The sequence below is a fragment of the Physella acuta genome, unplaced genomic scaffold (assembly GCF_028476545.2).
Source record: "Physella acuta isolate Inbredline_101_S28 unplaced genomic scaffold, ASM2847654v3 ptg001234l, whole genome shotgun sequence".
In the NCBI taxonomy this organism is placed as follows: domain Eukaryota; kingdom Metazoa; phylum Mollusca; class Gastropoda; family Physidae; genus Physella; species Physella acuta.
The window spans coordinates 159381-178185 of NW_026732750.1; the positions used below are offsets into that span (position 1 = coordinate 159381).

At 39.6% G+C, this 18805-nt stretch overlaps 1 protein-coding gene and 1 pseudogene across 1 annotated transcript; both read right to left on the minus strand.

Moving 5' to 3' along the window:
- The window catches only part of LOC131957352 (uncharacterized), a 57396-nt pseudogene extending 39078 nt beyond the window's left edge, over positions 1-18318 (minus strand).
- On the minus strand, positions 15920-17179 carry LOC131957340 (uncharacterized). The gene has a single exon (XM_059322074.1). The coding sequence runs from the start codon at positions 17177-17179 to the stop codon at positions 15920-15922; it is 1260 nt and encodes a 419-aa protein (XP_059178057.1).
- Positions 18319-18805: the final 487 nt, after the last annotated feature.

Consider the following 18805-nt stretch of genomic DNA (forward strand, 5'->3'; position numbering starts at 1 on the left):
AAAACAAATAAATAATTACTTTAAAATATAATGAAATTGTTTAACACTATTCGTGTTTACAAAAAGTTTTTGTCTATAATCAGAATTTAATATATCGTCATCATAAATGCTAAAGTATTACAGCATAATGAAAGTTTTTAAAATCAGAGTTGGTATAAAAGCACGCTTTTCGATATAATAGAAAAACATTAGGAATAATAGCCTATGTTTAACTTAATATCGGTCTTTTAGTTCAGATCATATATTTTTAATAAACCTCTGCTTCTTTGTGTTCTTTAAAGATCATTTTTTAACATAGTGATTGGTATGGGTTAGATCACTGTATTGATCAGACAGCTTTTTACTTGTAATTGCAAAAACAATATTCACAGCGTTTTACGTTTAAAAAGCTAATTTTCTGGCGGCATGGTACATTACGCGTTTTTCTACATGTACTTAACAGATCAGTATGGGGTGGGTTGTGGGGTGGGTTCAACTTCATTCACCACTGTCCGTTCACTTTAGGACAATTATCCAGCCCAGTGTATACCTAGGTGTGACATTAATGTCGCTCTACACAATTGTGGTGGTGAGGTGTGTGTGTGGGGCGGGGGGGGGGGGGGGTATAACCAACTCAGAGTGAACATAGCGTCAGTTTTTAGATGACTGTTCTAAACATACATATATATTACACAAATATATATTACACAAATATATATTACAGAAATAGATTTAAATAAGTAGCAGTGGTATTATGACAATATTTTTTTTACAGAAGGGTCCATGGAAGAGGGGGGTTGTAACTGCTTCATATAATTTGTAATCGTAATCACTATCGCCCAAACTGTAAGAATACTACTACTTCATCGTGATGACGTTGTTGACCTTGTCAAAATGTCCCCACCACTACGCAGTTTAATCATAAGTAAATTTAAATAGAGGTGCCACATCAGTTGTATTTGTTTCTGTATTGTATTTTTTAAATTAATCACACAATTCAAATTGAATATATAAAGTAATTATGTGTAAGTTGTATGTATAACATTTTCTAATTCAATTATTCGTAAGCAAATACATTATACAGTTGCCCTAAACTTAACACCCCACTTGCCAAGTGGTACTACCGTAGAGGTTTTTTAAACATTGCAATGCATCGTAATGGTTATTTTTAGAATGGCAAACTGATGCAGCTGTTAATACGTGTTGTAAACGTAGACACTACTAGACTAGTACAATAATGCGTAATTGTTGCATGAAAAGAAATCTTGTGATTTACATAGATGTGCCGACCAAAAATAATTTTTAACAAATATCATTGTTTGAAACTTTGAGTTTTAAAAGCTTCCAAAAAGGCGCCACTTTGCTGAAAATGGCCAGAGGGGGAGCGGCCGCTCCCCCTGCTCCCCCCCTGCGTACGCTACTGGCTAGACAGTTTATGATAGTCTACCTTATGATAGCTAGCGATATTTAGCTCAGGAAAGCCAGCGATAGTTTAGCTCAGGTCAGCTAACGATAGTTTAGCTCAGGTCAGCTAACGATAGCTTAGCTCAGGTCAGCTAACGATAGTTTAGCTCAGGAAAGCCATTGATAGTTTAGCTCCGGAAAGCCATCGATAGTTTAGCCCAGGAAAGCCATTGATAGTTTAGCTCAGGTCATCTAACGATAGTTTAGCTCAGACAACTAATGATAGTTTAGCTCAAGTCAGTTAACGATAGTTTAGCTCAGGTCAGCTAACGATAGTTTAGCTCAGGTCAGCTAACGATAGTTTAGCTCAGGTCAGCCAACGATAGTTTAGCTCAGGTCAGCTAACGATAGTTTAGCATAGGTCAGCTAACGATAACTTAGCTCAGGTCATCTAACGATAGTTTAGCTCAGACAGCTAACGATAGTTTAGCTCAGGTCAGCTAACGATAGTTTAGCTCAGACAGCTAACGATAGTTTAACTCAGACAGCTAACGATAGTTTAGCTCAGGTCAGCTAACGATAGTTTAGCTCAGACAGCTAACGATAGTTTAACTCAGGTGAGCTAACGACAGTTTAGCTCAGCTAAAGATAGTTTAGTTCAGGTCAGCTAACGATAGTTTAGCTCAGATCAGCTAACGATAGTTTAGCTCAGGTCAGCTAACGATAGTTTAGCTCAGGTCATCTAACGATAGTTAACGACTGACAGCTAATAACCTCAGAGTCTAGCTCATGATGGGCAAGGACGTCGATAAATGACGTCATGCGCTTAGTGGGTGTATGTGTGTGTGTGAGGTGGGGGGGGGGGGAGATGGGACATTTTGACCTGGTTGCAGAAGTTTCTGGAAATAGAAAGCAGTACAGCCCAACAACTTCGTATTTCTTCGTAATAAAAAAAAAAGCTTAATGGATAACTATTAGGGCAACAGTGGTGGTGGTGTGTATGTGTGTTTATTTTTGAGTGTGTGTGTGTATGTGTGTATGGGTGTGTGTTTGTGTGTATGTGTGTGTATATGTGTGTATGTGTGTGTATGCGTGTATGTGTGTGTATGTGTGTGTGTATGTGTGTATATGTGTGTGTATGTGTGTGTATGTGTGTGTATGTGTGTATATGTGTATGTGTGTGTTTGTATGTGAAATCTGCCCATGGTTTTTTCGACGTCATTTCTGTTCGAGCTTTACCGATAGTCCAGCACAAGATTGCGCCTGACCCGGGACCCCCCCCCCCCCCCCCCGCCCCCTCATTTCTGACAACTTATGAGTGTTATTATTGATCAGGGGCCGGCACTTCGTTATTCAGTGGCAGCGATCACTTTGACCGTCTACGTGCTGCCCTTATTTCAAGACATTCGAACTCGTTACACGGTGTCCAGATTTGTGATGCAACTTAGTTCAATTTTAAATTTTACAATTAAAATAGAACCAGCAGTCGACTCCGTAATATCTTTAGCAAAATAAATTTTGTTTTATGAATCTTGATTTAAAAACGGACTTGTAATTTTGTTGACGATAGTTGTTTTATGGCTCTTGATTTACAAATTAACCTCTAATTATCTGACTACAGTTTATAAGCACAATGTTGTGTTCGTGAGTTTTAAAATGTGTGTGTTGTCTGGTTAACGATCTACACGAGTTGGAGTTGTCCATTAACTGACCATTTAGAATGTTTGAACACTATTAGCCGGGTTTTTCTGTTGATCATTTGTTTATTTACAGTGTATTTAGTACAGTGCATGTCTTTAATGTCATCAAAGGCAGATTTATCTAGTTTCCTGCGTGGTTTTCTTAGTTATCAGAACGCCAAATTTTAAGTTCCTAAGACTAAGACGGTAGTTTAAAACAATTTCCCCGGCACGGGAGATCTTTTAAAGACACTAACATTACACACATTAGCTTTAAAAGGCTTCAGACATTACTCCACCAGTTTCCTAACAAATTAGACATTTCTCGACGATATTCATGGGACAGGTTAGTTATCGCAACCAGATTCCTTTAACAAATTGAATATTGCTCCACCGAATTCATGGAAGAAATTAGACATTGCTCCAATAGATTAATGTAACGAATTATAAATTGCTCCACCAGATTCATGTAACGAATTGGACATTACTCCACCAGCTTCCTAACAAATTATATATTACTCCACTAGCTTCCTAACAAATTGTATATTGCTCCACCATATTCCTAACAAATTGTATATTGCTCCACCATATTCCTAACAAATTGAATATTACTCCACCAGCTTCCTAACAAATTGAATATTACTCCACTATATTCTTGTAACAAATTGAATATTGCTCCACCAGATTCCTGAATATCTTGATCAATTCTCCGGACACTGATCAATGATGAACACGTGGTCTGTCTGTGAGCCGATCATGTCCTTTTGGGGTCAATATTTTATCGTGTAAAGGGTCTGTTACAGTCAATATTTTATCGTGTAAAGGGTCTGTTGCAGTCAAGATGTCTTGGTGTAAAGGGTCTGTTGCAGTCAAGATGTCTTGGTGTAAAGGGTCTGTTGCAGTCAAGATGTCTTGGTGTAAAGGGTCTGTTGCAGTCAAGATGTCTTGGTGTAAAGGGTCTGTTGCAGTCAAGATGTCTTGGTGTAAAGGGTCTGTTGCAGTCAAGATGTCTTGGTGTAAAGGGTCTGTTGTAGTCAAGATGTCTTGGTGTAAAGGGTCTGTTGCAGTCAAGATGTCTTGGTGTAAAGGGTCTGTTGTAGTCAAGATGTCTTGGTGTAAAGGGTCTGTTGTAGTCAAGATGTCTTGGTGTAAAGGGTCATGATCTGTGATAGAGAGTCTTGTTGTGGTCTGTGGTCTTATTGTAAAGTGTCTTTTGCAGTGTATATGTCTTGTCGTAAATAGTATTTTCGGCTGGGAGAGGGGTTGATATAAAGTGCCCTTGAAGGTGAAGTAGAGTTTCAATGACCTCAACATTTAAAGCGATAGTGTGGTCTGCACTATTCCCAGCCGCCTTTAGTTTCCTTAACTTAAGTCAGGTACCCATCAGAGCTGAGTGGACTCACGAGCGTCATACGGACTCGAACCCGGGATCCAAACTCAATGGACTTTTAAAATATATTATAGAAACACCTAATGCCAGTGCATATGTAATTACCAGATAAAATAGTTTTTGCTGTGTATTAAACCTTGAGACCAAGCCGTCCCCTGGGGTTGATAAATCTTAGCGTAAAACGTGGTTTTAGGCCGACATGTCCTGTAGTAAAATGTCCTTTGGGTTCCTATGTATTACTATTTGGGGGCAGGATTCAAGATAAAAGTGGTACATGATTGAACACTGTCTCGCTGGGAGTGACTCTATTAAAATATTCCATACATCGCGAAATTCACCCAAAGTTTTTTCTTATTGACCGAGTAGCCGTAGTTTGATCAATACAATAAAAACAAGCATGGGATGTACAGAGTTCAGTTCCCCTGGCTCTAGGGGGTGGGGGGGGGGGGGAGGGAGGGAGGGAGGAGGGTGCATGGCAGATATATTGGGGTCGCTTGTGAAATCTCCAACATATTTTAGAGAACAATGGTTTTATTCATAAAAACACGTTTGTTTTATTATTTTTAAACATTTTTCAGTGCATTTAAAAGCTTATTATTATAAAGTTTAAAAAATAATAATTTTGTGGTGGGGGTGTTGCCTAAAAAAATAGACCTGGAATTAATATCTGCAGCTCTTTCTACTAGAATACTAGATACAGAACATTTCATTGGCACTGTGGGCAGCATGGTCGAGCAGGAAAACGTATAATAGCTAACTCCCAAAGTCTTGAGTTTGGATCCATGGACAGATGAGACCGGTTAACTAGGGACAACAACTCTTCTAGGAGAGACAACTCTAAAATTAAACAACAGCTGAATTGTAGTTAGTTCAATAGTGCACAAAGGCTACGGAAGCAAATCCAAAAAGAAAAGCAGACTGAAATAGCAGCCAACAGGCAACATAGTGTGTTGGCACGTAATACTTAATTGCGTTAGAGGAAATCCTCTTCGAAATTGAAATTAAGAACGAAGAAGAAATCACTGATATGCTATCCATGTTGTGATCTTTTTATTAGACAATAAATCGAATTGGTCTTTAAAGTGAAGTATCGACGTATTCTTATGGCCATAGAATATCTAAATACTAAAAAGTAGCATTAAAACAAGTATAGATATATAAGCTTTTAAATACACTTAAACAAAAATGGCCGTACTATAAGAAGTAAAGCGTTGGTCGAAAAATAAATTGAAAAGATTTGAAGAACAGCCAACGGTTTTACTGATACCATCAAAACTTACTATAAAAAAAGTATATGTTTCCTTTCAAACCTGACGGTCTATAGGGCAAGTGAAGTAGAGTTCACTTGTTTCTGTTACCTCGGCATATGAAGAGATAGTGTGGTCAGCACTATGCCCAGCCGCATTTACTTTCCGTAACATGAGTTAGGTACCCATCAGAGTTGGGTTGACTTGAACCCGGATTCGAACTCGAGACATACGGGTTAGCAAGTCCAGCTCTCTACCGCTAGACCACTTCGTCTTTTTGGTATATTTTCTTATTTTGTTCATATAACGCCTGTATTTAAAAAGTTTTCTGTACTTGTTTTTAAAAACTTAACATCCACCCTTCTCCCTGCTCCTTTTGTATACCAGGCCCTACACCGTGAATAAAACGCCATGATCATGTTCACAGATAATTTGTTGACACATTTTTCCAGTCAAAGTTTTTGTTTTTAAACATCTCACAAGGTCAAGTTGCCAGTTGATGGATTTAAAAAACGGCCAAATATTGGCCAGATCCGACAGGCCGTAATTTCCTCAATTTGTTTGCTGAAGGCCTTCTGACACGCAACACGAGTCACACTGGTCTAAATGTAATATCTTATGTTAACAATTTGGATCACTTGGTACAGGGAAAGAAACGCCTCCCCAAAGGTCTACTAACCGATTAAGAGGCGGGAGGGTGGGGACTGAGGGTTGTCAAACGAACATTCAAGCGATGGGTTGGCGATGGGTTGCCAGGTTATGGCTCGATCTCCCCCCCCCCCCCCTTTTTTTCTTTCTCTCACGGAATTGATTTTCTGGCAAGTTGGCGTGCGCTAGTGTGGTGGCCAGGAGTGTTCATAAAAACAGACAGAAATCTGGCCAGGCACTGACATCCAAATTGGATAATTATTGTTCCTGTTATTTAAGATATTCAACCCCTCCCTGTCTTACCCTACGTGTTTCCTAGAAGTTGAACTAAGAGCATAACGGTCAGCGTCAAAGTTACTCTAAGTGGTGATTATCTTTCTTTCTTTCTTTCCATCTTATTTCTTCTGTCAAAGACTTAAACGATCTCTGATTCAGACTTTTTTTTTCTAATTGCTAACAAATTATTTTTACGCGTGCCGCATATTTTCTGAGACTTAATTTTTTTATCTAAACTTCAGATCTAAGTCTATTTCTGTGTTATTTTCTATTTCTACCTGAGACCTTCCATCTACCACAGACCTTCCATCTACCTCAGACCTTCACCTACTTCAGACCTTAACCTACCCCAGACCTTCACCTACCTCAGACCTTCCAACCTACCCCAGACCTTCACCTACCTCAGACCTTCACCTACCTCAGACCTTCACCTACCTCAGACCTTCACCTACTTCAGACCTTAACCTACCTCAGACCTTCACCTACATCAGACCTTCATCTACCTCAGACCTTCACCTACCTGAGACCTTCACCTACCTCAGACCTTCACCTACCTCAGACCTTCACCTACCTCAGACCTCCAACTACTTCAGACCTTCACCTACCTCAGACCTCCAACTACTTCAGACCTTCACCTACCTCAGACCTTCACCTACCTCAGACCTTCACCTACCTCAGACCTTAACCTACCTCAGACCTTCACCTACCTCAGACCTTCACCTACCTCAGACCTTCACCTATTTCAGACCTTCACCTACCTCAGACCTTCCAACCTACCCCAGACCTTCACCTACCTCAGACCTTCACCTACCTCAGACCTTCACCTACCTCAGACCTTCACCTACTTCAGACCTTAACCTACCTCAGACCTTCACCTACATCAGACCTTCATCTACCTCAGACCTTCACCTACCTGAGACCTTCACCTACCTCAGACCTTCACCTACCTCAGACCTTCCATCTACCTCAGACCTCCAACTACTTCAGACCTTCACCTACCTCAGACCTTCACCTACCTCAGACCTTCACCTACCTCAGAGCTTCACCTACCTCAGACCTTCACCTACCTCAGACCTTCACCTACCTCAGACCTTCACCTACCTCAGAGCTTCACCTACCTCAGACCTTCACCTACCTCAGACCCTCTTAACCTGATACCTCCCATTCACCTGACCCTTCCCCTCTAGCCTCCCTTAGCCCACAACCCCCATCTCCCACCATGAAACAAAAGCCGGCGTGTGTGATGAGGACACCGCCCACACAATTCTCTATTGATTCGTGCCCAGACAGCCCCACCACTCCTGTTTTTTGCAGACTATGATTAATATCACGTGGGACTGCCAAAAATCAAACAGACAGCACACATAAATCAGAGCTTATTCTATTAGCCTGCCCCCCCCCGTGCCTTTGTTCCTAATCAAGCACAAGATGACAGTGGCAGAATCTAAAAACGATATTTAAAATAATAAATTAATATGTTATTGGGTGTACCGTTGCTACATAATAAACAGACCACTGAACATTATGGCCAATCAATACACGCAGGCTGATTAGGTAGGAGATCGATATGGGATTCTTGGTGTGTCGGTTGTTTTATTGTTGCAAGGGAGGGCTGATCAAAACACAGGTAGGTGGGATAAAACATAGGTAGGTAGACTAAAAGAAAAGATAGGTAGACTAAAAGACAGGTAGATGGGCTAAATCACAGGTAGGTAGACTAAAAACACAAGTAGGTAGACTAAAAATAAATAACAGGTACGTAGACTAAAATCACAGGTAGGGAGACTAAAACACAATTACTTATTTTTTTTGTTATTAACGAAACCCAAATCACAGCCTTGTCATACTTCCCTGACTGGTAGCTACTATGAAGCGTACTCCCCCTTTTGTTTCACTCCATTGGTGCCTAAATTTTGTTGGAAATTTAAATATCATTGAATCGTCATCGGTTAAAACACGTACTGAGTTTGAATAATATCTCTCCCCTTGAAATGGGTCGAAATTGAATTAAAGGAAAGTTGGATAACAAAACCAATACACACACGCATGCACGCGCCAACTCACGCACTCAAGTGCACATGTGTACCCCTACACTCACACACACGTGTACACTAATACATACACACAAACCTACACACAAATAGATATTCACACATATAACACATATACGTAAAAAAAACCATATGAATAAGTCTGATGAAAAGCTACAAAATTGTGCAGATAAAGTAGAACCAACAGGTTGTTATGAACGTCTTATACTGGAGAACAATTTACACAGGCCCGTCTGAAAAATACTTATCAACGATAAAACTGAACGGTCGGGAACTCCGGCACAAGTGATTAGTCCAAGTGACAGGTGACCCCGTCTTGTAAGGTCAAGGTCTCCTGGTATGTACTTCAGGCAACTGCATCACGGCTTCACAACAGCGCTCACAACAACACCCGTTTCCATGGAAACCTTTAAGCCACAGAAGGTTTTGCCGAGCTGTTGGTAGACTATTAAAGTGTGATGAAAGAAACAAAAGTACATTATTGTCGCTCTCACTTCTGAAGTTTAAGAAAAGAAACTCAGCGTCATCGTTATCGGCTGGAAAAAAAATATATTTAAAAAACAACTGACAAGCTAATTAATTATTCATAAATCGATAAAGTTTTGTAAAAGTAGAATTATCTAGAGGGAAATATAACGCGTGGATTATCAAGTTTGAATTATCAAGAGAGAGATATATGAAGACAGATTATCTCCTCAGGGTATATGCTGACAGAATTTTTTTAAAACCAAAAACAAACGATACTGTCTTATTATATTCATAGAATTAATTAAGTAATTAATTAAAGAATATAAAAAATGTCTAAAAAAATTAAGAAAATTATAAATTAACACGGCTATTTAGTAGTAGATATTGATCAGAATGAACTTTAAGAAGATAGTAATGTGTGCGTCACAAAAACAATGTTCTCGCCGTATATAGGGGGGGGGGGGGGGGATACAGACATTTCTTGTCACGGTCTGTCGAGACTACCCTCACCATAACCCTAACCAATTATTCTGATCCCATCCTGGATATTCACCATACTCACCAGTTTCAACCCTAACCCTAAACTCCAATAAAAAAAAAACTGCTTTGATAAAATACAACATTCCGATTGGTGACGTTCAGACATGAACCAAGGTTGTATTTCCTACCATCGCTGAACCAAACATCTTTTCTCCACTCCTGATGCTAGAACCCCCCCCCCCTTTCCCCGCAAACCCCCACCTCACCCTCCACCCCACTCCTAGGAAAACGAGAACCGCTCCACCAACACACCAACTGACACACGGACACAAGGTTCCCGCCAAAAGATCTCGTCTGTCAGCACAAAGTTGTCTGCAAGAGCCTGAGTCTGAGTAAAGGGCAGTGGATCACAATTAGAGTTCGATTATGTCATCGCTGGATCTATATCAAGGTTATACAAAGCTCAGACATGATGAAAACATCGCTAGATCTATATCAAAGCTATAGGCCTACAAAGACATGATGAAAACATCTGATTGTATCATCGTTGGATCTATATCAAGGTTATACAAATCTCATGATGAAAATATCTGATTATATCATCGTTGGATCTATATCAAGGCTATACAAATCTCAGGCACCTCTACAGAAGGAGGGGGGGGGGGGGGCGAAGATCGTCTACCGCCTCCACAGAACAAAATATAATTTATATATAAAATATATACTTTTACCAGTGTCCGCCCTCTCCCCTCTCCGGAAATTTTTTGTCTGACCCCCCCCCCCTCTCCTCCCACGAAAATTTCAAGTGCCCTCCCGGAGAAAAGAGTCTGGAAGACACACTGTTGGTGGCTGTACACGGACAATCAGAGTCAGATCAAGAAGGGCTGAGTGAGAAGGGAAACTCAGGGTGGTGATACTACGGTGAATTGCACAAGAACTCAACGAATTGAATTCTCTTTATAAAATGTTTATTAAATACCCTAAAGGTAATAAAATAAATAACGTTTTCCATTTTATGAGCCATAACATTGAGCGCGGTGTCGCTCTAATATTGCAAAAACATTTCTTGCGCAACTTCAGATTGAAGCGGGTACTGAGAGAAGAATCTCGAACTAAAGGTGGTCTTGTGTTGTGGGCTGTAATGTTGTGGGCCAGGGTGTGGTGGGTCTGGGTGTTGTGGGCACGGGTATTGTGGGCCTGGTTGTTGTGGTCTCATGTATTGTGGGCCTGTCTCGTGTTGTGGGCAATGAGAGAAGAATCTCCAACTGAAGAAATGAGTCTTATAGCTAAATGGTGTTTACATAATAAAAATACTCCTACACTTTCAAATGTATTTTAGTAAAACAAAATCACATGACACATCATGACATCACACACATCTATAACATCCTACACCTATTCATCTTTAAACATCTCGTGACTAACCATCTTCACACCACACCACACACCCACATCACACACCTAAACACCCACACCCACATCACATACCTACACACCACATACCCACATCACACACCCACACACCACACACCTAGACACACACCTAAACACCCACACCCACATCACATACCTACACACCACATACCCACATCACACACCCACACACCACATACCCACATCACACACCCACACACCACATACCCACATCACACACCCACACACCACACACCCACATCACACACGCACACAACACACACCCACATCACTCACCTACACAACATTAGCACATGTGGTGTGTCACCTAACACGCATGAATGAGCTGATTGGTTTGATCATGTTAACTAGTGTATCGATTCCCCATTTTGATCGGTATTGATTCGAGTAATCGATTATCCTTCAACTTTAATTAGCTCATTAATTTGTTGACCAGAGTAGAGATGTTTACAACTTATTGATTTTAAGATTAGATGAGTGTTTTTTTTTTAATCCGGCACCGCGCGGAAGGGAAGGGGGGGGGGCGTGGGTGGGGGTGGGGGTGGGGGGTGGGGTGGGGGGAGAAGTTCGATAAAAAAATATGCAAAACATGGACAAAAGGTAATTCTAGATAAGGGGAGCGTTGATCGTTATAGACAAACCATAATGGTAGAATATATGAGCGTGGGTCATATGGACACAATAAGATGGTAGATTATGATTGCTTGGATCGTATGGCCATAATATGATGGAAGAATATGTGAGCACGGATCCAAACAACATTAATAATATATGTGAATTTATTTGATCATAGATCATACAGACAATCAGTTGTTGACTATACGGAATATTTATAAGAATGATCTTAGAAGGAAAAGAGTAGGCTTGATGACAGAAAGTAATTTATCATTGAAATTATAGATTCTGATATGATTATATGACAACTTATATCATTTTCAGAGCTGAATTGCTGCTATTTTTCTTCTGTAAGAGCATTATTTGATGGTAATTGTAGTTAATAACAGTCATAGAGTTAGCTCGAATTGAATTTATTTAGAAAGTTGATACTACTATTTATTTATATACATATGTATACATACAAACATCTCCCATATATATATATATATATATATATATATATATATATATATATATATATATATATATATCTAATATATAAAGCTCAGTTCTGTATGTAATGCATTTGTATGTCGTTGGAATTGTACGAATTTAAAAGTTAGAAAATTATCGTGCGCATTTGTCTAAATTTATGAGCTAAAAAATTACTATTGAAAGTGTTGGGAAATAATTTTCATTTTTCAAATTACAGTAATAATTGTCGGCATGTTCATTAAACACAAGTTTTAAAAAAAATATCATCTTTTACAAAAATTCTAATTATGTCTTTATTTAGTCCTATAGCACTTACTTCCCTTTGATAAATTAGGAAAAACACAATTATTTCCCTTTATAAAACCATTGCATTCCGTGAAAATAATTTACTTTTTAATTACTTTGTTTTGGTGTTGGGAAAAAAAATAATTACATAATTAGCGGGGATTGATCAAGTGCAAATGTTGTAGGTATTTTACGGATAAGCTTGGAGTATTAAAATTGTTTATTAAATTGAAACAGGCGCGTTCGTTTAAGTGAGTGCAAAAGACTGTGAATAAGTTGGGGTACTATAGTCGTTCATTAAGCTAAAACAGGTGATTCCGCCCCGGGCTTTTATGTTCGCGTTAGTGTTTTCTTTGTGTTTAGGTGGGTTTGCGTTAGTGGTTGCGTTTTAATTTGGTTCGTTTTTGTTCTTTCTTTTTTCGTTTTTGTTTGTGTTTTTTTTTTGTTTGGGTTTGTATTTGTGTTTTTGGTTGGTTTTGCGTTTGGATATGGTTTGTTTTCGTTTGCTTTTTTCGTTGATTTTTTTTTGTTGGTATTGGTGTTTGTGGTTGGGTTTGTTGTTAGGTTTTTGTTTTCGTTTGCTTTTTTGTTTGTTTTTTCTTTGTGTTTGTATAAGTGTTTGTGGGTGTGGTTGTGTTTGTTGTTAAGTTTTTGTTTTCGTTTGTATTTGTAATTGTGTTAGCGTTATGTTTGCGTTTTGTTGTTTTGGTTTTGGTTGGTTGTGGTTTGGGTTGGCAATGCCGGGTTTATGATGATTACTAAACACACAGGTAATGGTCTTTAACAGAAAGGTTTTTCACAGAAGCCAGAGCAGGGCCTGGCCGGGACGGCTAGTATATATATATATATATATATATATATATATATATATATATATATATATATATATATATATATATATATATATATTGTATGTGTAGATCAGACATGCAGGCTTTAGTTGAAGAACACGAACATTGTTTCATCACAGGCCAACAAATTCTGGCCACCGGCCTATAATGTCCGGGCCATTGATCTTCATGCCAACACACAGTTTACCCGTTGGCTGATGTGGTTTTCTCCAGGCGAGTCTGCGGTGTCTTGTGTTGCGGGCTCGTGATTTGACTACGCTTCACCCGTTCTTAGATTCGGCGTCAGTGGGTAGACCCGTTCCCAGACTCCGCGTTAGTGGGTAGACCCATTAAGACTCCGCGTCAGTGTGTAGACAAGTTCCAAGACTCCGCGTCAAATACTACCCCCATGCCTAGACTCCGCGTCAAATACTACCCCACATGGCTAGACTCCGCGTCAAATACTACCCCCCATTCCCAGACTCCGCGTCAAATACTACCCCCATTCCCAGACTCCGCGTCAAATACTACCCCCATTCCCAGACTCCGCGTCAAATACTACCCCCATTCCCAATCTCCGCGTCAAATACTACCCCCATTCCCAATCTCCGCGTCAAATACTACCCCCATGCTCTGACCGCGTCAAATACTACCCCCATGCCCAGACTCCGCGTCAAATACTACCCACATGACTCCGCATGTAGAACCTCGCCTTTCTTTCTGCGTCAAGTTTTGAAGTTTAAAAAGGTTTAAAAAAAAAATCTAAATTATTTCCCTCAATTTTTGTGAGTCACGTGTTATGTAGAGCGTGCTCTATCGACCAGCTAATACATCGGGATTAGATCAAATTGGAGTGTGATTACTCCATAACGAACTGATTGGATAGATCATATTCCGATCAGATTACGACATAATTAACAGAATAAAATATTATATTTCAATCTGATTCCATCGTAATTAACAGGATAAAATGTTTTATTTCAATCTAATTCCATCATATTTAACAGAATAAAAGATTATATTTCAATCTGATTCCATCATAATTAACAAAATAAAATGTTATATTTCAATCTGATTCTACTTCGTTCTTAATTGTATAATATTGAAGAGAATTTCCTAAACAATGAAGTCATTACGTATCAACCTGTTTTGCACCACTCGATTCTGTAAACCAGTCTTAAGCATGTTTTTCTTATTTGCAAGGCAGCAGCTGTTTCATTTTAGAGTTAGGTTTTTGTCCCTAGCCTCATGTAGTCTTGGGTACGAACTCGGGACGTTTGCAGCTAGCAATCCAACTCTCACCTACACGACATCGCCGTCCCATAATTCCATAATAATTAACGTGATGAAATGATTATATTACTTTGTAATTCCGCAATCATTAACGTGATAAAATGGTCATATTACTTTGTAATTCCGCAATCATTAACGTGATAAAATGGTCATATTACTTTGTAATTCCGCAATCATTAACGTGATAAAATGGTCATATTACTTTGTAATTCCATTATAATTAACGTGATAAAATGGTCATATTACTTTGTAATTCCATTATAATTAACGTGATAAAATGGTCATATTACTTTGTAATTACATTATAATTAACGTGATAAAATGGTCATATTACTTTGTAATTACATTATAATTAACGTGATAAAATGGTCTTATTACTTTGTAATTCAGCAATAATTAACGTGATAAAATGATCATATTACTTTGTAATTCCGCAATAATTATCTTGATAAATTATTATATTACTATGTAATTCAGCAATAACTAAAGAGATTAAAAAAATATTATGCTACTATGTAATTCCGCAATAACTAACGTTATTAATTCATTTAAATTCACGATTTTATAAGCCTTTGACTTAAGGCACGATTTGTGTTAACAAATCACCATCTTATTTTTCAGTTTGTCAGAACAAAAATTCAATTATTTTTTCCTTTGTTAAACAATTATTTTATTTTTTTAACAGAATACTAGTTCTATTCTTTAAGCTGCAAACAAGTAGCGATACAAATAATACAATTTGTTTATTTTTCTTTTGTTACAATTTTTAATCTTTTTTTTTGGTAATAGGATTCTGTAAAAATTTTTTCGTAAAGACTAATTCGATATTTTTTTTTAAATGGAGCACCGATTCAATTTGTTTTACGTTTAATAGAAGACCGATCCAATTATATTTTTTGACAGACGACTAACTGAAATATCCTTCTGTCAGGGACCCTCAACTAAAGAAATCAATTTCTGAAACGCTGTCAACAAAAATATTTTCTGATGAAAACCTAAAAATGATAAATTTTAGATGGACTTATGTTTTGTTTTCATTGACCACAAGTTAAATAATTATGTTTTCAATCATCCTCAACGTGAAGAAGTTCCTTCTCTAAGGGACCGCAAGCTGAGACACATATTGCTGTTGTGAGCAAACGTCAAAATTTAGAGCAGTACAATTTTTTTAAACTTTCGGAATTGAAAAACACAGAAGAATTGTCACATTGTTACAAATCTACAACATAGCGGGTACAACCTTTCATGGTTTTAGAAAGGTTTGTTAAAAGTTTGTGGACGTTTCTTTATAAACATTCAAACTGTTTTAAAGATCACCAAACATCAAATTTGATGTCAACATCGCAAAATTTGAGGGATTTGTTTAACGTTTTATAACTTTTAGAGAGGCGGGAGTGGCAGGCTGTGGAGAGGGTTTGGAGGAAATAGGACGAGAGGTATCAAGATACATGGGAGGAGGTGGGTGAGAGGTGGGGAGCTGTTGGTGGGATGTGGGATAGAATTGAGTGGGACATGGATAGCTGTGGGTGGGATGTGGGGGAGAATTGAGTGGGACATGGATAGCTGTGGATGTGGGGGAGAATTGAGTGGGACATGGATAGCTGTGGGTGGGATGTGGGGGAGAATTGAGTGGGACATGGATAGCTGTGGGTGGGATGTGGGGGAGAATTGAGTGGGGCATGGATAGCTGTGGATGTGGGGGAGAATTGAGTGGGACATGGATAGTTGTGGGTGGGATGTGGGGGAGAATTGAGTGGGGCATGGATAGCTGTGGATGTGGGGGAGAATTGAGTGGGGCATGGATAGCTGTGGATGTGGGGGAGAATTGAGTGGTACATGGATAGCTGTGGATGGGATGTGGTGTAGAGTTGAGTGAGCTGTGGATGGGATGTGGGGGAGAGTTGAGTGGGACATGGATAGCTGTGGATGTGGGGGAGAATTGAGTGGTACATGGATAGCTGTGGATGGGATGTGGTGTAGAGTTGAGTGAGCTGTGGATGGGATGTGGGGGAGAGTTGAGTGGGACATGGATAGCTGTGGATGGGATGTGGGGGAGAATTGAGTGGGACATGGATAGCTGTGGATGTGGGGGAGAATTGAGTGGGACATGGATAGCTGTGGGTGGGATGTGGGGGAGAATTGAGTGGGACATGGATAGCTGTGGATGGGATGTGGTGTAGAGTTGAGTGAGCTGTGGATGGGATGTGGGGGAGAGTTGAGTGGGACATGGATAGCTGTGGATGGGATGTGGGGGAGAGTTGAGTGGGACATGGATAGCTGTGGATGGGATGTGGTGTAGAGTTGAGTGAGCTGTGGATGGGATGTGGGGGAGAGTTGAGTGGGACATGGATAGCTGTGGATGGGATGTGGTGTAGAGTTGAGTGAGCTGTGGATGGGATGTGGGGGAGAGTTGAGTGGGACATGGATAGCTGTGGATGGGATGTGGGGGAGAGTTGAGTGGGACATGGATAGCTGTGGATGGGATGTGGTGTAGAGTTGAGTGAGCTGTGGATGGGATGTGGGGGAGAGTTGAGTGGGACATGGATAGCTGTGAATGGGATGTGGGGGAGAGTTGAGTGGGACATGGATAGCTGTGGATGTGGGGGAGAATTGAGTGGGACATGGATAGCTGTGGATGGGATGTGGGGGAGAGTTGAGTGGGACATGGATAGCTGTGGATGGGATGTGGGGGAGAGTTGAGTGGGACATGGATAGCTGTGGGTGTGGTGGAGAGTTGAGAGAGAAGAGGAGAAAGAGTGGGGTTTATTTGGATAACACGTTTCTCAAAATCCACACACAATTTACATACGTCCCTGCTTAACACTTTAAGCTGTATCAATTGTAAATTTTCTACTTTGAATCGGTTAATCATCACATACATATACAACATCCCAGGCTGAGTTGTGTTTAGGTACAATTTTTTTGGAGAATGTTCACTTAATCTCAATGTGTGTAGTGTACTTTTGTTAAAGTCAAGACTAGAGTAAAACGTATGCCACAAGTGTGTTTGTTAACCTAAACTTGATCGTGTATGTCCCACGTAGTGTTTGCTAACCTGTAGTCAATATGGTGTAGCTTACAGTTGCTAAAGAATAGACCAGCGTTAAACTTGATCGTGTGTAAAATAAGACAAACAGTTTTTTAGTGTTAATAAAACATGTAGGGTTGCACTCGCACACCGATGCGATGAGTACTAAACCAGGACACTATAATTTACACGATACAATTCCAGTTTCTCCGCTACGTTTTAAACACGCATGTCTAGTGCTACTACTTTATTTATCGGTGAATGTTACATTAGTTATTTTAAAAAAAAAAACATTATCATACATATCATTGTCAATCGATTCTGAAAAATATCGATCCTAAATTCGTAAAAAAGTTCTTTCACAAATGCGTTTTTAAGTTTCAAAGTAGCTGTAAAAAAACAGAGAAAACAAATCTATTTGTGTCTTTTAAGACACGGCCTAGAGAGTCCTATTGACAAAACCTAAACAGAAGAGGAAATTAAGGGAACCCAAATTGTCGTTTTAGAGAGATTTAAATAGAAATAGACAAGTAAAGGGACAGAATAAAACCCAGCAACACCAAAAACAAATTCACTCACCGTTTTCTTTGATCAAGACGGGCACGGCTCCCAAACGTGAGTACTATAAAAATGCAATTAAATGCAACCTGTTATCGAGCAGGGTGTGTTAAATGTCGTCGGATAGCATCTACGAATCCACTTCCACCCTCAGCGTGGAACAATCCACTTCCACCCGCCGATGTCGATTTCTTCACCCCCTCCCCCCTCCCCCCTCAGTGCCAGCTCCGCTAGAGACGAGAGGTTTGAAGCCTGCGTGCCGACCAAATATTGACGTCGGCTTAAAATAGATCTAGATCGATACAACCCTCAAACGCGCGGGACTCAGATTTTCACGTCTGCTGTGAGGTTTTTTTTTCTCTCTCTCTACACCGACCCATCACTAACCTGAATCGGTCTCAATGCTCAATCACCCCCCCCCCCCCCTTTCCATCTCCTACACCCCCGTTTATCATATCATTTTTTTTGTATTGATTATTAGCAGTTTTACATCACAATCACAGATCGCCCCTAAAGATGGCTGAAGGAGCTGAAATTATGCCCCAGCGCCAAAGATTTTTCTAGGCTATAGGGCGCGAGTCTGAACAGTGAGAAATATTTAAACTTGAATTTCTAGGCTATAGGGCAAGAGTCTGAACAGTGAGAAATATTTAAACTAGAAAC